The sequence below is a fragment of the Coffea eugenioides genome, chromosome 2, assembly GCF_003713205.1.
Source record: "Coffea eugenioides isolate CCC68of chromosome 2, Ceug_1.0, whole genome shotgun sequence".
NCBI classification, from domain to species: Eukaryota; Viridiplantae; Streptophyta; class Magnoliopsida; order Gentianales; family Rubiaceae; genus Coffea; species Coffea eugenioides.
Window position 1 is genome coordinate 26,304,191 of NC_040036.1, and position 17,187 is coordinate 26,321,377.

Below are 17,187 nucleotides of genomic sequence, written 5' to 3' on the forward strand. Positions count from 1 at the left end.
GAGAGATTCTCACTTCTCAGACGACCTCTTCTCTGTAGAGAGAGATAGAGAAAGAGAAAGGACACAGATGAAAAGAAAGGCTACAAAAATATAAATTCCTCTTTTTTGCTTATTCTTTTGACAGCACTTAATCTTCAGAAACCTACGTTTTTTTTTCCTTTTTGTTTCCTTTTTTTTTTTGTAGTAAATTTGGATTAAGTTGAAGTTTTGACAGTCATAGGTAACCTATGCATGTATATATATGTTTGGTGTAAAGATAGGTACATATAGGTTTGAATTATATCTATCTAATTGATTTGGTTTAATACTTTTTAGGGTTTTTGTGAATTTTGGGTGGTTGAATGGTAGTTTTAGGTTAGGGGAAATTATTAGAAATTGCTAGGGTTTTCAGTTGGGATATTTTCTAAGAGTATAATGGGGAGCACAGGAGAAGCAGATAGAAAGCGGCGTCAATTTAGCTCCATATCACCTACTGGTGCTGCTGCCAAGAAGCATCCTTTTATGCCATTATCTGAGGATAAAAAGGTGAACTTTTACAATTTATGTATTTCTTTTATTTGGGCATCTTTTTTTTTTTTTTTGGCTGTTTAAAGGTCTTGATTTTGCTGGCTTTTGAAGTGAATTTGGGTTGTTTCTGGCTCTTTTTGCTTAAATTCTTGAAATTTTTTTTGACTATTTGGATTTTAGACTAAATTTAGTTTGGGGTTTGCATGATATTTATGTTAAGTTGCAAAATTTCTTCCGAAATCTGATTGGAATTTCTTTGATTTTTCAAATTTTGTATGCCAAGTTGCTGTTTCGATTGAACTTGTTATAGGGTTTGCACAAAGTTCCATTTTGTGTGCTTCTCTATTTGCTAGCTTGAATACTCTCAGTGGTTGGAATGAGCAACCCTCCTCCCCCTTGTTTTCTTTTTCCAAATCTTGTTGCCTTGTTGTTGCTAGTCAGCGAGAATTGCTGGATGAACTTTTCAATTTGTGTGTTGCTTGGTTAGTATCATCTGCCATTGAAGTCACTGGGGGAGGCTATAAAATTTGTCCCTATTAAATTTATTTAGATGTGCTTCTTAGCTCTTTTTTTCCTGATCTGATTACTACTGACAGTTCGGAAATCATCTGTGGTAAATCTTGAATGATTTGACCTCGACAGTTGCTTTTGGTAGTGGTGAGATAGAATAGTAGCAGATGTTATGACATCACATTTATTGAAAGGATGTTAATGCTGAGTTGCATGCTGAGGCTGTAAACCAGTTTCTGTTGGCCAGGGCAATATTGTTTGATGTGATTGATGCACTTTTAGCACACAAGGGGTTTTGGTTATGAAGCTAGCATCTCCTTGTAAATATCTCATTACCAAAAATGGCATGAGTTGGATTTATTTGATTGTTGTTGCTGACAAGTTTGATTCGCCTGCTGTGAACAGCCATTTCCTTAGATTTTTGTTTCAGGAAGTAATGAGAACTTGTTTGAAATTAGAGTGAAATATTTTCCAGATCCTTTCTATTTCAGAAAATTTCAGAAACATGAAAAAATTTAGTGGAAAAGGTGTCAAGATTACATTTAGTCACTAAAAGGTAATTTCATTTTTCTTTAGTGTCAAAATCACATTTAGTGTTCTACTCTACTCCTTTTGGTTCTCTTCTTGTCATTTGCATGAGTTTGGAATTGTTTCTGATGCATGAGTTACCATGAAGATTCGCTGTAATCGCTTTAAATTTAGTATGCTACTGCATTTATGTAATGCTGGTTGGAGATCTCAGTGAACGAATGTTGACATTATGCTTATTGGGAGTTATTTTACGTTGGATTTCATTTTTGTGGGCCCAATACTATAGCTGCAAAATAATGACTTGAATTTAAAATAGAAGACTGGTCATTTGGAGATCATGAATTCAGCCATTTGTGGGATTTGATTTGATGACATGGATTATTAGTCTTCTGGTTACCTCTAATGGATTGGTGATATAATGCACTTGAGAGTGGTTTCAATATTGTCCTTTGCCATGGTCATTGTGTGAAAGCATTAAATGTTGGATTCGTCTGTGTTCATTGAAATTTGTTTATGATGTAACCTGGTGAAGCTCAAGCTAGTAATTGAAGCTTGCTTTCAAAGCATCCAATTTTGGATTTAAAGAAGCTGAATTTGTTTGGGCAAAGGGGCTAGTTTGTTTGTTTGCATTTTTTAAAAAAATTTAATATCCTCACAAGTGGTGAGCATTTTCTTGTGGGGTCCTCTGATACCTTGTAACTGGAAACAGACATTTAGCTGTGTCTTGGATCCTTCTATCTTATTGTTTGCATAGTTCTGGAAGCTGTAAAACGGATGGCCAGTTTTCAGTTTTCTTGAGGTTGAGAATAATTTTTTCCCAATTGAGTGAGTTAAGGAGTCCTTGTAATCTCTTGTAGCTTTGCTGTTATTCTGCAAAGCACATTCAAGTTTCAGTCTATGTTGTTTATAATTCAAGTCAACAATAGTTGCTCGTTTTCCCACCCATTTAGCATTTTGTGTGTCTTTTGGCTTTTATTGTTACCATGTGTTTTCTTCTCCTCCTTTACAGTTCATGAGTATCCCAATCATCTGTTTTTGAACTTTATAGACATCCCTCTCCCCTTGTAGTTTTGCTTATAACGTAGAACCATATTTGTAGGTATTGTTATTGCTAAATCCAAGACGTGGAATTGCGACCCATGTTTCTTATCCAATGAAGTTTCCTGTTTAATTATTTATCTAGGCTAAGTTTGTTTAGGGCTAGGGTGCATGATACTATTTGCATAAACAATGATATTGCTAGTATCCAGGACTTATACGTTAATAACAGTGGAATATGTTTTGGCTTTAGTATGCAATTTTTATTGCTTTTCACCTTTTAAGTTTACATATTCTTCTTTGATCTTCATTTATGGGGCATATGAGGAGGAATGCATGAGGACATGTGGGATTCTTTTCTTCTCTATGCATTCAGTGGAGAGTATTGGGTAGGCATTTGTATATCAGAGATGTGCATTCTGGTTCAGTGCTGAACATAAAATTTTCAGTTGGCAACTAATCCTGGTTGTAGTTAAACTCGGTCATAGATGTCTTACTGATTATGCTGGAAATTTATTACAAAGACCCCACATTGACAGAATTTCCACCCCATGGAGTTTTAGTTTCCCTCAGAAATCATTCTTGAGTTGGAGTACAAGGTTCACTTATTTAATGTTGCCGAATAGTTTTTGTTGTTAAAATGATGATTTAAAGGGGTGGTGAGGTTTAAAGGATGCAAAGAATTGAGCCTCAATAAATTGTTGGGCTTGATTTGTTTAAGGCCCTATCTGCAATTGAAGTTTTCCAGGCTCAAGCTCAAATGTGGCTTTGATTTTAGTTATCTCAATTATTGGAGCTGGAGCCTGAGAAAATAAATACTGACCGAGATGTTGTGAACCAGGATCTGGAGTCCTTTTGAGTGTTTTCTGTTGTAGATGCATATTTTCTAAGTTGTGTAACCTATACTTTCTGCATTTAATAGGCTTTAAGTAATAAATTAGATGGAATATTTCTTTTTATGAATAAAATTTTTAGGTTTGAACAGATAAAGAATGTCTTATGACTAATATAGAAGAAGAAAGAACTAAGTAGAGCATTCTTGGCCATCTTGTGCCTTAAAAATCTAATCTTGAATAGAACTTATGCTTTATTGAATTGGTAAAATTGAAGCCCCAGCTAATCTAAGTGAATTTGATTAGGATTGCTTAGGGTGTAAATGTAGCGTGGTCAGCCTTATAGATTTTGCTTTGCAACCCCGTGGCCCTGAAAAACACAGGACAGAAAAACGAGGGGAAGAGAATCTTATGCTACTGCTTAATTCTGTCCTTAATTGTTTGTTCCAATAGGGTCCTCTAACATGCATTATATGTTAACTCAATCAGTTAAAGTTTTGAGGACTTTAATGTGGGGAAGTCTGTCCCGTGTACATATGTACACATTTATATTTAAACAAACACAAACACAAACACCTAGACATGTATATGCCCACATGTATACATATGCATATATAGATAATTACGTGTGGGCACTTTATTTGTATATTTCACATGGCATGTGCGGTAATTGTCATAATAACTTTTGCTTACTTGTAAATTGCCAATTGCACCTTTGTTTATTCATTGTTTTGGCAGATGTTTATGGTCTTCCTTATTGTCCTTTATTCTTTCGATCATATAGCTGGATGCGGCAGTGCTTAAATTTCAAAATCAGAAGCTCGTTGAGAAATTAGAAGCACAGAAAATCGAGATTATTGATTTCAAGGAGAAAATTGGTAAGCTGACGGTGAAACAACTGCCATATGAGAACGTTGTTGCAGTTGTCAGTAATTCCTGGGAAGAGGTATCCATCTATCTAATGTCCTTGATACTACTTTTCCAGTGTTATGTCTCATATGTCTGGACTCTAGATGGTAAGGTTTGACTCCTATTCTAATCTTTTCTTTTTCTTCTGTCTTGCAGACTGTTAAGGACTTGGAATCACATTCTATACACACAAATGACTGTGCGAAATGTGAGCGAGGTGTCAAAGATCTACTTGTCAGAGATGGTGCAAATCCTTTGCCTTATAATGGTATCTTTCCCTTTTTCCTTTTGCCTTCTTCATAGTTGTTTCAAATATTGTCCCCATTCAGTATTGCTAATTGTTTAGCATCTCATAATCTATAATACTTGTTGGTTGTAAGAATATTCTGCCGTGTAATAGTTTGATCAGGAACTTGGAATTTGAATGGACAGTTGTCAGGTATCATCTAATAACCTTCTTTCGATCTGTAATAGAGATTGATTTCAGGTATATTGTTTCAGGTTGTTTCAAGTTTCAAACATGCCAATTTAGGATAAGGGTTGAGATGTATTTTTCTCAAACTTGCTTGTTTGTTAAGGTGCTTGTCATGCTCTTAGAATTTGTGATATTTTCCAAATGGTTAATGTTGCTGAGCTTTGAGGATTGGCCATAGTAAATTAAAAACCATGCCATCAGATACCGACCCTGGCAAATTTTTTGCTGTTGCATACCTCTCACTGCCTTCTTTACCCCCACTCTATGTTGTAAAAACAGACAGACATCTGCACCACATATTATTGAATTACTAAATAGCATATCCTGTTTACCAGAAATTCATGCTTTGTCTCCAGTACTTTTTCATGTTTTCCGAGAGCTTATTATTTTCTTTTTTTTTTTTGGTTTTTGTTTTGGGGTTATGTATTAGTTTAATTTATTCTTCTGTGATACAGTTCATGGAGAATGAAAATAAATTATTTCTTTTCATGAACTTTCTGCTTATGTTTCTGATTTAATTAATTTTATATCTTCTTTAGTTTCATGTATGCTGCTTTGATGTTTGAGTGGTTGAGCTGCATACATAACAAAGCTGTTGCTGATGTGCATTGTTCCTTTTCTTAGGCGGTGGTTCTTCTCCTAGTGACACCTTTTCTTCAAGGGATGCTTCACCTGATGATGCTTTGTTAAGCCGGCTTTTAGTGACAGGAGCAACTGAAAGTAGTTCTACCTGTAACGTCACAAACAATACAGAAGAGGGTAATCATGAAGACAGCAAAAAGATCAGGAACACATTGCATACAATTCTAGCTGCCGTTGATCATCAATGGAAGTTAAATGATAATTTATGCAGTACAGCTTTGAGTGCATTTTCTGAAGATGGTAAGATAAATTCTATGTACTGTTTTACTTGAAGATAATCCAACCATGTTGCTTTACCAAAATTTTCAGGGTTTAATGTGTTAATCAAGACTAGATGTCTCCCTCTACTTCAGGATCACACCGGCAAAGGACATCTCTAGACTTGCAGGCAGAAGTTAAGAATGTAAGAATGAGTATAGGCAATCTTCATTCAAAGCACAAATCATTGGCTTTTGAACTGCAAAAGCACAAGGATTCAGAGGCAAAGAGTAAAGCTGAACTGAAGCATTTAAGAGGTGCATTTTGTCTGTTTCATGGAGATATAGATGTTTTTCACTTTTTTGTTGGCAATGTTCCAAGATCTTTTTGATTCATCCAAGCGGTTTACTTACAGTTATACTTGGCTTTCTTTCTGATTATCCTTGTGGTATGGCATTGATGGATTATTTATGTTGAGAGTACCATGAATAGCTCTTTTTGGCTTTATGTTGTTCCTCGTTTATGATTATCTTGTGACCTACTCCATATAGATTGTTGGGAACATTGTATTCATAAGTTAGGGCTATTAAAGTAACTTTATTTCTTTTTTGTATAAAATGATTTCCTCCTTTTCTTTTTTGTTTCCTTTCAACCAATAGTTACAGGGATACATGTAAAATATCTTTTTGGTCACGAATCTTTTTTGTAGTGATTCATCTTTTTGTTTGTCTATGTAAAGAGGAGTTGGAAAGTACTATAGCAGAACTTGAGGAAAGTAATCATCAATTAGCAGTTCTAAAAGCAGAAAAAGATGCAGGAAAGGGGCCAATTTTCCCCATCCTTAATCTGGGTAATAAGGCTGTTGCTGTTGACAAGTCCAGAGATAAAGAAAAGGATCTGCAGGACATGGAGTCAGCACTTAGCAACTTATTGGTAATCCACCATGCTTTCTATATGACGTGTGGTATTGGGCAACTGGTTAATTATATTTGACTCATTTGATATGTGATCAGGATCAATCGTCTTGTCGGCTATTAGAACTGAAGCGTCTTCATGAAGAAAGGATAGATGTATTGAAGCACTTATCCACTTTGCAGGTTTGCTGGCTTTTTGTTCCACTAAGAAATTGCAAAATTTTGATCTTGTTGGTTTGCTCTTTTCCATTGTACTCACTGATGAATGGATTTTAATCTTAGCAGAACACTTTGAAAAATATCAAGTCAATTTGCTCTTCACAAGCTTATCTCCTTTTGAAAGATCAAGCTACGAAGGTTAAAGCAGATATAGTCCAATATCAAGCACTCTATGAGAAACTACAGGTTGTAGCTGGTCGGTAGTTTCATTTACATCTCATTTCCGTTTTTTATCAAGAGGAATTTGCTCTTATTCTGGTTCTTTACTTGTTCTGACTATTAGGTTGAGAAAGACAATTTGGCCTGGAGGGAAAAGGAAATGCATTTGAGAGTTGAATTGCTCGATATTAACCATCGATCTGCCTCTGTTGCTGATTTGAGGATCACTGAGCTGGAAAAAGGGATACAGAAGTATATAAATGAAAAAAATCTTATTGAAGTCAAGCTGGAAGAAGCATTAAGAGAACCCAGTATGAGGCATCCATTGTTTCTATGAAATTCATTTCTTCAGTGATTGGTGTGTCTTGTACAGCACAGATAATTCTGATTGATATTCATTCCTTTCAGGTAGAAAAGAAATCATTGCAAAGTTCAAAGCTTTGGTTTCTTCATTTCCTGTGGAAATGGGCCATATGCAGAGTCAGCTGAGTAAATACAAAGAGACAGCTACTGATATTCATACTCTACGTGCTGATGTTAAATCTCTGTCTAGTATTCTTGAGCAAAAGGTGGCTATTATTACATTGTAGTCTTGTACTTTCCTACCCCTCACATGCGCAAGGACCCCAAAATTTACCGATCGTTGAATTTTATATGTTGCCTTGCATTTATGTAGGCCAAACATTTGGGAAAATTGTCTGCTAGGTCAGCTGAGCAAGCCGCTAGCATTCTAAAGTTACAGGCCGTAGTAAGATATCTTCTTGTAAATTATGTCAAACTTACTTCCATTTCGTCAATATGTCTGGGCCAAATATATTCCTGCTGTGTGATTTCTGGTGCTAATTGTTGGGTCTGTCCTGGGCCTAACATTTGAATATTTTTCATTAAAGATGCTGTTGCCTGATTTACTTTTTGGTAATTCAGTTTAGATTTGGTCGATGCTTCTAAAATAGCCCGGTGATTTTATTGTACTCTTGCAATATATGTTTCTGGTTCTCTTGTTAGCTAATTTTTTCGTTAAAAGTGGTAAAAGAAACACTAACAAACTAATTCTGACGGGAACTTTGCAAATGATTTAGTTGCAATATATGATCGTCTGAAATGAGGTGGTTGTTACCGGTGTGTTGTTGATTATGGAGATAACCATGGTAGTAAACCTTCCTTAACATGTGGTGCTTTTGGTGAATTGAGTTACTGAATTACTGGGGAGCTTCCAAACAGATATTAAATTATAGAAAAAGAAAAACATAGTGTGTGTTTGGATATGAGATTATTTGGAATAATACTATAGCACTTTTGTGATGTGATATATTTGAGATAAAAAGGTTCTTGGAATTTGTGTTTTTGATGCGAGGATAATATTTAAAATATTTTTTTCCTAAATTATGCTATCCAAACAGACCTATAGTGTTGTACAAGTCTATGGAAGAGGCATGTTAAGGAATGTAAGCATGAAAAATGTTAATACACGTACTCATAAATTAAAAAGGAAAAAAAACTACTTGCAATCTTAAGTATGTATCGTAGCTTATTCATCTACATTACTTTTCCCCTGAGATGAGTTGGTTATTTGTATGACTAAATGATTGTGGATCCAGGAATGGAATTGCAAGTAGTCTTGGTCTAAGGTGGATTACTGAGAGGGGTATCTAACTTTTTATATTGCTTAGAGACGAAGGAACAGTTTTAATTGAAGGAACTTTTGAGCTGTAAACTTCACATCATTGAATAATTTTAGTTCCATGAAGGGTCTTGAAATCTGCCATTAGTTTGTGAAAATCTGTGCACTTTCCGGAATGTTGTGGATGGTCAAAGATGAGGGTGTTGTTCATCACAATGAATGTTCAAAAGTAATACAAAAATTGAAAGAGGCTTTTGGGCGGGTGTTTTTCCATCTTGATCTGAAATGGGCAGCCATCTTGATGTTGTAAATTGTGAGAGGGTGAGAGATAATTAAAATTAAGAGGCAATGTATGAAACATATTTTTCATGATATATATCTTTGATATCTAAATGCAAAATCTACCAGCCATGATGGTCTTATGAAAGAATGGAGATAAAGTAATTGTGGCAAGTTTTTTCAGGAGAAAAAGGAAGATAACATCAGTAGAGAATCATATCGAGTCTAGTCTTAATCTTCATTGCCAGTTTCTTTTGGTTTTTTAGTTCTGTTTTCGCGTTTAGTTTGTTTTTGACATGTTGCTTATGCTTGCAACCTCCTTGGGGGACTTTCTCCCTCATTTTTTCCCCGCTTATTTATGCATACATCGTATATTTCTCTTTCAATGAGTTTTGGAAAAATAAGTTTCTTCTCTTTGGTTAATGGGATGTTGCTTTTCAAGTTTAAGGAAAGAGTTGAGGTTGGGCAGTAGGTATACTTGCATTCATATTCTAGAACTTGTGGAGTTCCTTTTCAACAAATATTTCTTGTTGCATGTAACAGAAAGTTTCTTGTTGCAGGTCCATGATTTGAAGGAGAGTGATAAGGAATTGAAACTCATTTTGCAAATGTATAGACGTGAATCAATTACTTCAAGGTTAGTGTGTCTTGATGAGTTACTTTTCATTTTTTTATATCTCATTGTACTACATTGGAGGTTTTCTCTGCATTAGCTTTTTATCAGAAGTCAGCTTTTCTGATGGTAACTTCTATTCATTGATAAAATTAGAGAACTGAAAGTTCTTCTCCTTTTGAGATCAGGCAGGTCAAGTGTTAAGGCTTAAGGCATCAGTTTGGATGAAAATCAGATTGCACTCATCGAGATTAGTGTTCTTGTCAATGAAACGAGGATACAAGTGGCCACTTTGGTTTTCAATAAATATTTCAAATGATCAATGTGAAATCTCTCTCTCTTAGGGTTTCTATAGTTGGTTGTATAATGATTGCTATGCTGTCTATTGGGCTGCATGTTCTTATAGCTGTTAGGGCTAGATGGTAGCATGTTGGAGCTTCCTATAGATTAAGTATGAATTGATGAGGTAGCTTTGCGGTGATTAGCTCATGGAATCAATACATGCCAAGAGCCCGTGTCGGTAAAATGGGTTAAGGCTGTGAGAGTTTTCTTTTCTAGAACCCATGATATCTAAACAATGATGGCTATGCTGTCTATCGGGCTGCATGTTCTTATAGCTGTTAGGGCTAGACGGTAGCATGTTGGAGCTTCCGATAGATTAAGTATGAATTGATGAGGTAGCTTTGCGGTGATTAGTTCATGGAATCAATACATGCCAAGAGCCCGTGTCGGTAAAATGGGTTAAGGCTGTGAGAGTTTTCTTTTCTAGAACCCATGATATCTTAACAATGATGGCTATGCTGTCAATTGCCTGCATGTTCTTACTGCCAATGATATAGGGGCTAGATGGTAACTATAGAAGCGTCACAGAAATTGTCAAGTATGTAATTGATGAGGTAGCTCTGCAGGAGTAGTTTGTGGAATCAGTACTGCAATGACCCTGTGTTGTTATAAGTGGGTTAAGGCTGTTAACAGTTTGTCTTTGCTAGATCCCATGATTGTTTGAGAGGGTACAGGTTATCTTTTTAATGCTTTTTCTGGTCCTTTATTATAAGAAAATTTTCAGTGTTTGGCCCTGAATATGGTACTCGGTCTCAAATTGTGCTGTCGTCTGACCAGGCTGTGAGTATAAGCGAAGTGAGAAACTTGCTGTTTCCATTACAATAATTTGTTGAATTGAAAATCTATAGGTGTAGATGGTTGGCCAGTTACTGTTTTCAGCCCATAATTTGTACATGTAAGTGAATTCTGTTGCAAGGGATTCTATGAAAGGATAGCATGTTGATATCTGACGAATGAAATATGATATCAAATTTTTGAATTCATCACGGGGATGCTAGTATGATTCCTGCCAATTTTTAACTGACAAAATACATCTCTTCTATATCTTGGTTTAAATATTAAGTTATGGCTTTTTTCCCTTTGCTTATGATTGATGTAGTATGGTTGCATTGTTAACCATTCTGATGATATGCCTGAGGAAACCCTAATGGTCCAGAATTGACCTTTGCGTTGCTAAGCAACTAAGCGACATGGTGATCCAGTGTATAATCTGTTCCTAGTGGATGTTTGGATTATGCTTGATTTTACATTTAGAAGATCCATTTGTTTTTTTGTGAAACACACCCGGCTAGAATCCTCCTTGTGGTATTATTTTGGGTTTCCGTTAAATCGTGTGGTTGCTTTAAAATGAGTGCAGGGATGTCCTTGAAGCTAGAGATTCTGAATATAAGGCTTGGGCTCATGTACAGAGCCTGAAGACCTCTCTTGACGAACACAACTTGGAGTTGCGAGTTAAAACTGCTATTGAAGCTGAGGCTACATCGCAGCAAAGGCTAGCTGCCACTGAAGCTGAAATTGCTGAGCTCAGACAGAAGCAGGAGGCTTCTAAAAGGTCTTGTTATATCCTGTTGACGCTTACTTTAATGTGATTTGCTTTTCTTATTTCATATTATCTGAGAACTGGTTAGCTGAATGAGATTCATAGGTTTTGTCTTTGAGAAGTCCTTCCTCGTCGAATCATCGGTGTGAATTGTTATTGGAAAACTACCGTGGTATGGTGATGTTGACTGTAAATTACCATGGTATGGTAATGTAAAATGTTGATTGTAAATCATTTACCATGGTATGGTATGAGCCAAGAATATCTATGGTTCTTCTTCTTTGAGAGCCAATATAACGTAATGTAGTATATCTATATGAGCCATGGGGTGAGCCAAGAATATCTATGGTTCTTCTTCTTTGAGAGCCAATATAACGTAATGTAGTATATCTATATGAAAGATGAAATTTAACTTGAACATCTATGCTCCATTCTTACCTGGTTTCTGTTATTAATTTTTTTGGGTATACGATGTTTCTTCAAGGTATGATGAACTTAACTTCTTCAAGTTTGGGTGAAGTCTGTTTACTTTTTTTTTTTTTTTGGCTATGGTTGATGCTATGTTTCTTGTGCCCTTTTTTTGTGCTAGTAATTGGAAATATCAAAAATTGTTCATTACTAAGAATGTGCATCAAACTGCTAAAAGATCATATACACTTAATGAAGAAAACCTCTAATAATTTTACTTTTCTAGCATTTTACCATTTATGTTTTTATGTCAATCAGTAACCTGACAGGTTGTCAGTTTGATGCTCTTACAGGGAAGAATCAAAACTTTCTGGGGTTGTGAAATCCAAACATGAAGAGACAGACGCCTATCTTTCTGAGATAGAGGTTATTCCTTTGGTGTCATAGCACAAGCACTTATATCCTCTACATCCAAAGTAGATATTGAAAATATTCGTTTCTTGTGCTTCAGACTATTGGGCAGGCCTATGATGATATGCAAACTCAAAACCAACAGTTGTTGCAGCAAATCACAGAGAGGGATGACTATAATATAAAGGTAATTAGTCAAGCAAAACCATAAACCAAGCCTTATTTGTAGTTTTTCTTTTATTTGTACTGTGTGAGATGGGATCTATTTAATGTTGATAATTGTAGCCTTTGAAAATCAAGTTCGTTCATATTTAATGATTTTTCCCTGTTATCACCTACTTCAAACTTCTGGAATGAGCTTACTTTGTTACTTTTTTAAGTTAAGTGCTTGAAACGTGAACTTTTTGCACGTCTTTTTCAACAAAAAGATTTTTCATCGCATAAGTAAAGCAGGAGAGTTTAGTATGATAACTTTTTTTTTTTTGGAACTTGTACCTGGAAATAATTGATGTATGGTGAGATTTTGAGTTCAATAATAGTTAAACCCTGAGATTAAGTAGTTGAAATTAACATTTGTGGAAAGATGAATGCTAAATAGAGAATTACGGAGTGCGATGACTGGTTAAGCAAACACTTTCTATGAAGTAACGGCTAGACTTTTTTGTGAACTTCTATGTTGCTGATCCGAAATTGTTACACATTTTTTCTTCTGTTGACTGAGCTGATTGGATGAGTCATAATGCGGTTATCCTGAACATTATAGGCTTTTCCACAACTGCTTCTGTTTTCTTTAAGCTGATTTATTTTGAATGTTTTGGAAAGCTAGCAGCTGCTTTTAAAAGAGAATTGTAGTTGGTCAGAACCAGCTTTTTTCACCTTAAGATGAGCTGAAGTAGAAACTGTGTTCAGTTAAGAACCCCTCAAAATGGCTTATAGCTTTAAAATACAAAAAGCTATATTCAGCTGGTTATTACTTGTTCAGGACACGCCAAGTACAGTTTGACTTGTGATCAACATTGTTGTTGTGCTAATTTAGACTCTCTTCCTCCTTAATCTGAGAATTTTCTCCTTCTGGGAATGTTTGTTTGCTTTTTGCTGCAAATATTTCTGAGTGCTTAACTTAAACCTCCACTTGTACCTCTCATTGTGTTATCCAAATGTTCACTTGTCCGATAACATGGTTAGCGAAATATTCTTTTCAAGGACATCTTCTCATGATTTATTTTCTCGAAGCAATATGTGCAGTTTTCTTATTATAAATATTAGTATCTATATTTTATTTAGTGTTAACGGGTTCTATCTCAGCTTGTTATAGGAGGAGTGCGAACAAGACAGCTTGGGGATGGCCTGCTCATGGAGAAACAGGCTATAGAGAGAGCAATTCAGCAAGCCAATACTTCTGTCGATTTTCAGAATCTGAAAGTTGCAAGATTTGAGGACCAGGTAATGTAGTTTCAGTAACCATAAACAAGAAAAAGGCAATTATTCTTATATAGTGTCAATTGGATATTCAAAAAATAAAAATAGAAAAAAAATTCAAGTGGTTTTACTTCCTTTGCAGTTAAAAATGTGCTCAGATCATGTTCAGAGGCTGGCAGAAAACAGGGTGAAACTTACAGTTTCTCTTGAAAATAACCAAAAGAAGGTAATAGACATCCGGAAATCAGCACAGCAACTGAGAGAAACGATAGAAGATTCACAGCTGAAGGTTGACAGTAACCGTGTGGATCTTGCTGAGGTGCAAATAGAGACAGAGAGAGAAAGGTGGTTAGATGTTACTCTCCATTTTCATTCCTGCTTTTTTGTGGACTTGAACTTTCATTTGGTATTGACTACTTTTTTGATTGAATGCTGGTTCTTTGGCTAGATTTAAGCGGAAGAGGGAGGAAGAAGACCTAGAATTTGCTAGGTCAAAAGTTTCTCGTCTCAAATCACAGGTAGAGGGGTCATCAGTCGTTGATAAACTTCGGCAGGAAGTCAGAGAATACAGGGAAATACTTAAGTGCAGCATCTGTCTTGACAGGCGGAAGGAGGTATTGCTCCTCTTTATTCTTTTTTTTACCTTTTCTAAGCTAGTCTGCTATTGGTCTTGATTGGCTTGTGGAAAAAGAGTAGGCTGGTTTTGTTGCCTGGACTTGACACTTTACCGTGGCGTACCTTTGTTGACATGAAATGACATGGGTGCTATGTGTAAATCCATAGCAGAACTGAGCATGCATCAGCGGGCACTTCGACTTTCATATATAATTGATGCTCTAGCATACATTGAATAAGTAGTGTTGCAATGAGAGGCAGTGTAAGGTTGCAACATGACAAGAAGTCTCGAGACTCCTATTGGTTTGAGATTTATATGCCTGGTGGGTGACGTGAGAGTGACAAAGGATTGCTATATCTGTCTCTAATTGAAGACTAATATTAATCACTTCCGATTAATTATGAAGCATCATAATCAACTCTTGTTTCTATTGAAGTTGCACACGTTTTTTTAGGTTTATTTGTAGGCATTCACAGATAACTTATTGTGTTGTCTACTATAATCTGTTCCTAGACCAACACACACAACCTTGTGAAAATTATTTTATTTGGTTATTTTGCTAAGAAGGTACCCACACAAAAGAAAAATTAGTGAAGTCTATGGGCGTTTTCAAATATATATCTCAAATGATGGATGGATATGTGCTGCTTATCTTCCCTGCCCACTCTCCGGCACGGTATCCTCATGTTATAAAATTATCAAATCTGATGCTTGGGGATGTTCCCACACCTGACACCTCTACCGGATTCTGTCTAGTATAGGGCTGCATGGCCTCTACTGAGCATTTTGAGGATTGCATTTCATTAGATTGCACTGTTACTGATCAAATGTGGGGAACAGATGATCTCTTGGATTAATACATTTGTTGCTGCTGCAAGATGTGCAGAGGGCAAGCCAAGCTTTATACGATGTGTTTTCTATGTTATGGCATTATATATTCATCCTGTCTAGGTTTCAAGCATCAATTAGGTTTGACAACTCACTCAAAACAAGAATTTACTGTCATTCTAGTTTGTGTTTATGAATTTTGTTCTCACTGCTTCATGATGGAGTTGGATTTAGTAAGATTGAGCATTAAATAAGTCTTTAGTTGTGTTGCTTAAATTTAGTAAGATTCAGCATAGATTCAAGTCATTAGTTGTGTTATGCGACCTTTGATTCTGGGCCCATCCTCTAATATGGACAGCTTGGTTATCCAATCCATGAATTGCGCTAGGTTTTTTTTTTTTTTTTTTTTTTTTTGATTTGGTATTGACTGATACAAGAAATGTGTATGCTTACCTTTTGAACTTTGAACTGTAGACAGAAACAAAAGATCTCATATTCCATGTGTTTTTTAAGGTTTTCTGAATCATGAGTAAACAAAATGTTGTCTCAAGGATCTTGGTCAATAGACAGGATAAAAGATGTGAGGAAAGATTTGCTTTTGCAAAGTGGATGAGTAATTATAATTAATTTTATGGTTTTCTTGTTTTCTCTTGTTGTTTGAGGACTAACTTCTTGGTTTCATTTCAGGTTGTTATAGCAAAATGCTATCATCTGTTCTGCAATTCCTGCGTTCAAAAGATTATTGAGACGCGTCACCGCAGATGCCCAGTATGTTCAGTGAGTTTTGGGGCTAATGATGTAAAACCTGTTTACATCTGACCATAAATTTGAGAAATTTAAGTGACAAAGGCTAGATTGTGTTTTGATATCAGAGATTTCTCAGAGAAGTGTAGCTGGACATTGCATAAGTTCCTGGCTTATCATTGTATATTGGCAGTTGCCGGTTTGATTCTCTAGGCCACAGTTTTAGTTACTGTAGTTTCTTTCTTTCTTTTTTCCCCATATTTTTTATTCGTTTGAATGCGGGGAGCAAGCAGGTCCTTCTGATCAGTTGTTTGCAAATTGCGATAATGGTGCTAGGCTATAGTTGGCCGGATGTACTTAATAAAATTGCAATGCTAAGCCTCAAAGAAAGTTCCGGCTGTATTCGTTGATAGTTTTGATAGTCTAATGTGATTGACGCAATCATGGTCAAGATTTTGGTCCAAGCTTAATATTATTCTGGTAAATTATTTCTTTTTCCGGCTAATGCTTGCCCCTTTTTTTTTTTTTTTTTTCAAAACTTGCTTTGTTTAAGATTTGTATCTCATTTGTATCTGTTGCTTGTCCTTCATGTGGAAAATGACACTGTAAAGTCCTCGATTCTCACGCATTTGTTGGTTCCAGGAACTTCAATCTGGTAACAGTTGCACCGTTCCTTATTTTTGGAACTCCCTTGATGCACCATGATAAAGTTTATCAGCATGGTTGATTTGCAATGCAGGTGATTACGGGTAAGTTGTGTTGATTTAGGATGAAGATTGGACGTCCTCTCTGATGCATTATGAAGATGTGATGTGATGGTTAAGGGAACGTTTGTAAGTGCCTGTAGGAGGTAATCTGTTGATTTTGAATAGAATTGGCATAACACTAACTATATATGCATCTAGTTCTGATTTTGATGTAATATCGGGCAATTGAGCCTTTTTTATGCATCTTATATGTAGTACGCTTCATTGGTAGGCAATTAATGTGGATCTATCTTTATTTTGGGGTTTGCTTGAAAGGCTTTCACTATTGTTGAATAGTACTATTGTTGAATAGTGACGGGATCAAATTTTTAACAAAAGCACTTGGTTCTCTTGGATGTAGAGTCCGGCTATGATTGTGTTGATCTGTTTCAAGTGCTTATGTAATGCTCTTGTTGATCCAATCTCCTTTGCTCATTCAAAATTTTTGCTCTGGAATTGTTGTCCGCTTGACATGATTGTCTTATAAAATTATTCTTACTTTTATCTGCATTTAAATTTCTACTCTTAAAATCGGAAACAATTAACAGCTGTTTATCTGAAGAAGAAATCAGTATGCACTTGTCTACTGGTTTGTACCGTAAACTGTGTTTTGCCTCATCTATTTATTTCAAGCCATTGTTTTTTTCCCCTGGAGAACGGCAGCAATACTGAACATCCAAGTTTT

At 35.8% G+C, this 17,187-nt stretch overlaps 1 protein-coding gene across 2 annotated transcripts; it reads left to right on the forward strand.

Moving 5' to 3' along the window:
* Positions 1-11: 11 nt before the first annotated feature.
* On the forward strand, positions 12-16,777 carry LOC113761426 (E3 ubiquitin-protein ligase BRE1-like 1). 2 transcript variants are annotated; one of them, XM_027304408.1, is made up of 21 exons: positions 12-525; positions 4,204-4,365; positions 4,485-4,596; positions 5,428-5,685; positions 5,799-5,960; positions 6,353-6,576; positions 6,657-6,740; positions 6,843-6,962; positions 7,060-7,246; positions 7,344-7,504; positions 7,612-7,683; positions 9,396-9,472; positions 11,148-11,342; positions 12,092-12,164; positions 12,250-12,336; positions 13,455-13,592; positions 13,711-13,913; positions 14,017-14,182; positions 15,700-16,236; positions 16,368-16,411; positions 16,496-16,777. In XM_027304408.1, the coding sequence occupies exons 1-19, from the start codon at positions 415-417 to the stop codon at positions 15,829-15,831; spliced, it is 2,724 nt and encodes a 907-aa protein (XP_027160209.1). In that variant the 5' UTR covers positions 12-414; the 3' UTR covers positions 15,832-16,236; positions 16,368-16,411; positions 16,496-16,777. The 2 variants fall into 2 exon arrangements, with proteins under 2 accessions (XP_027160209.1, XP_027160210.1); XM_027304409.1 differs by having other exon boundaries at positions 6,383-6,576.
* The last annotated feature ends 410 nt before the right edge of the window (positions 16,778-17,187 follow it).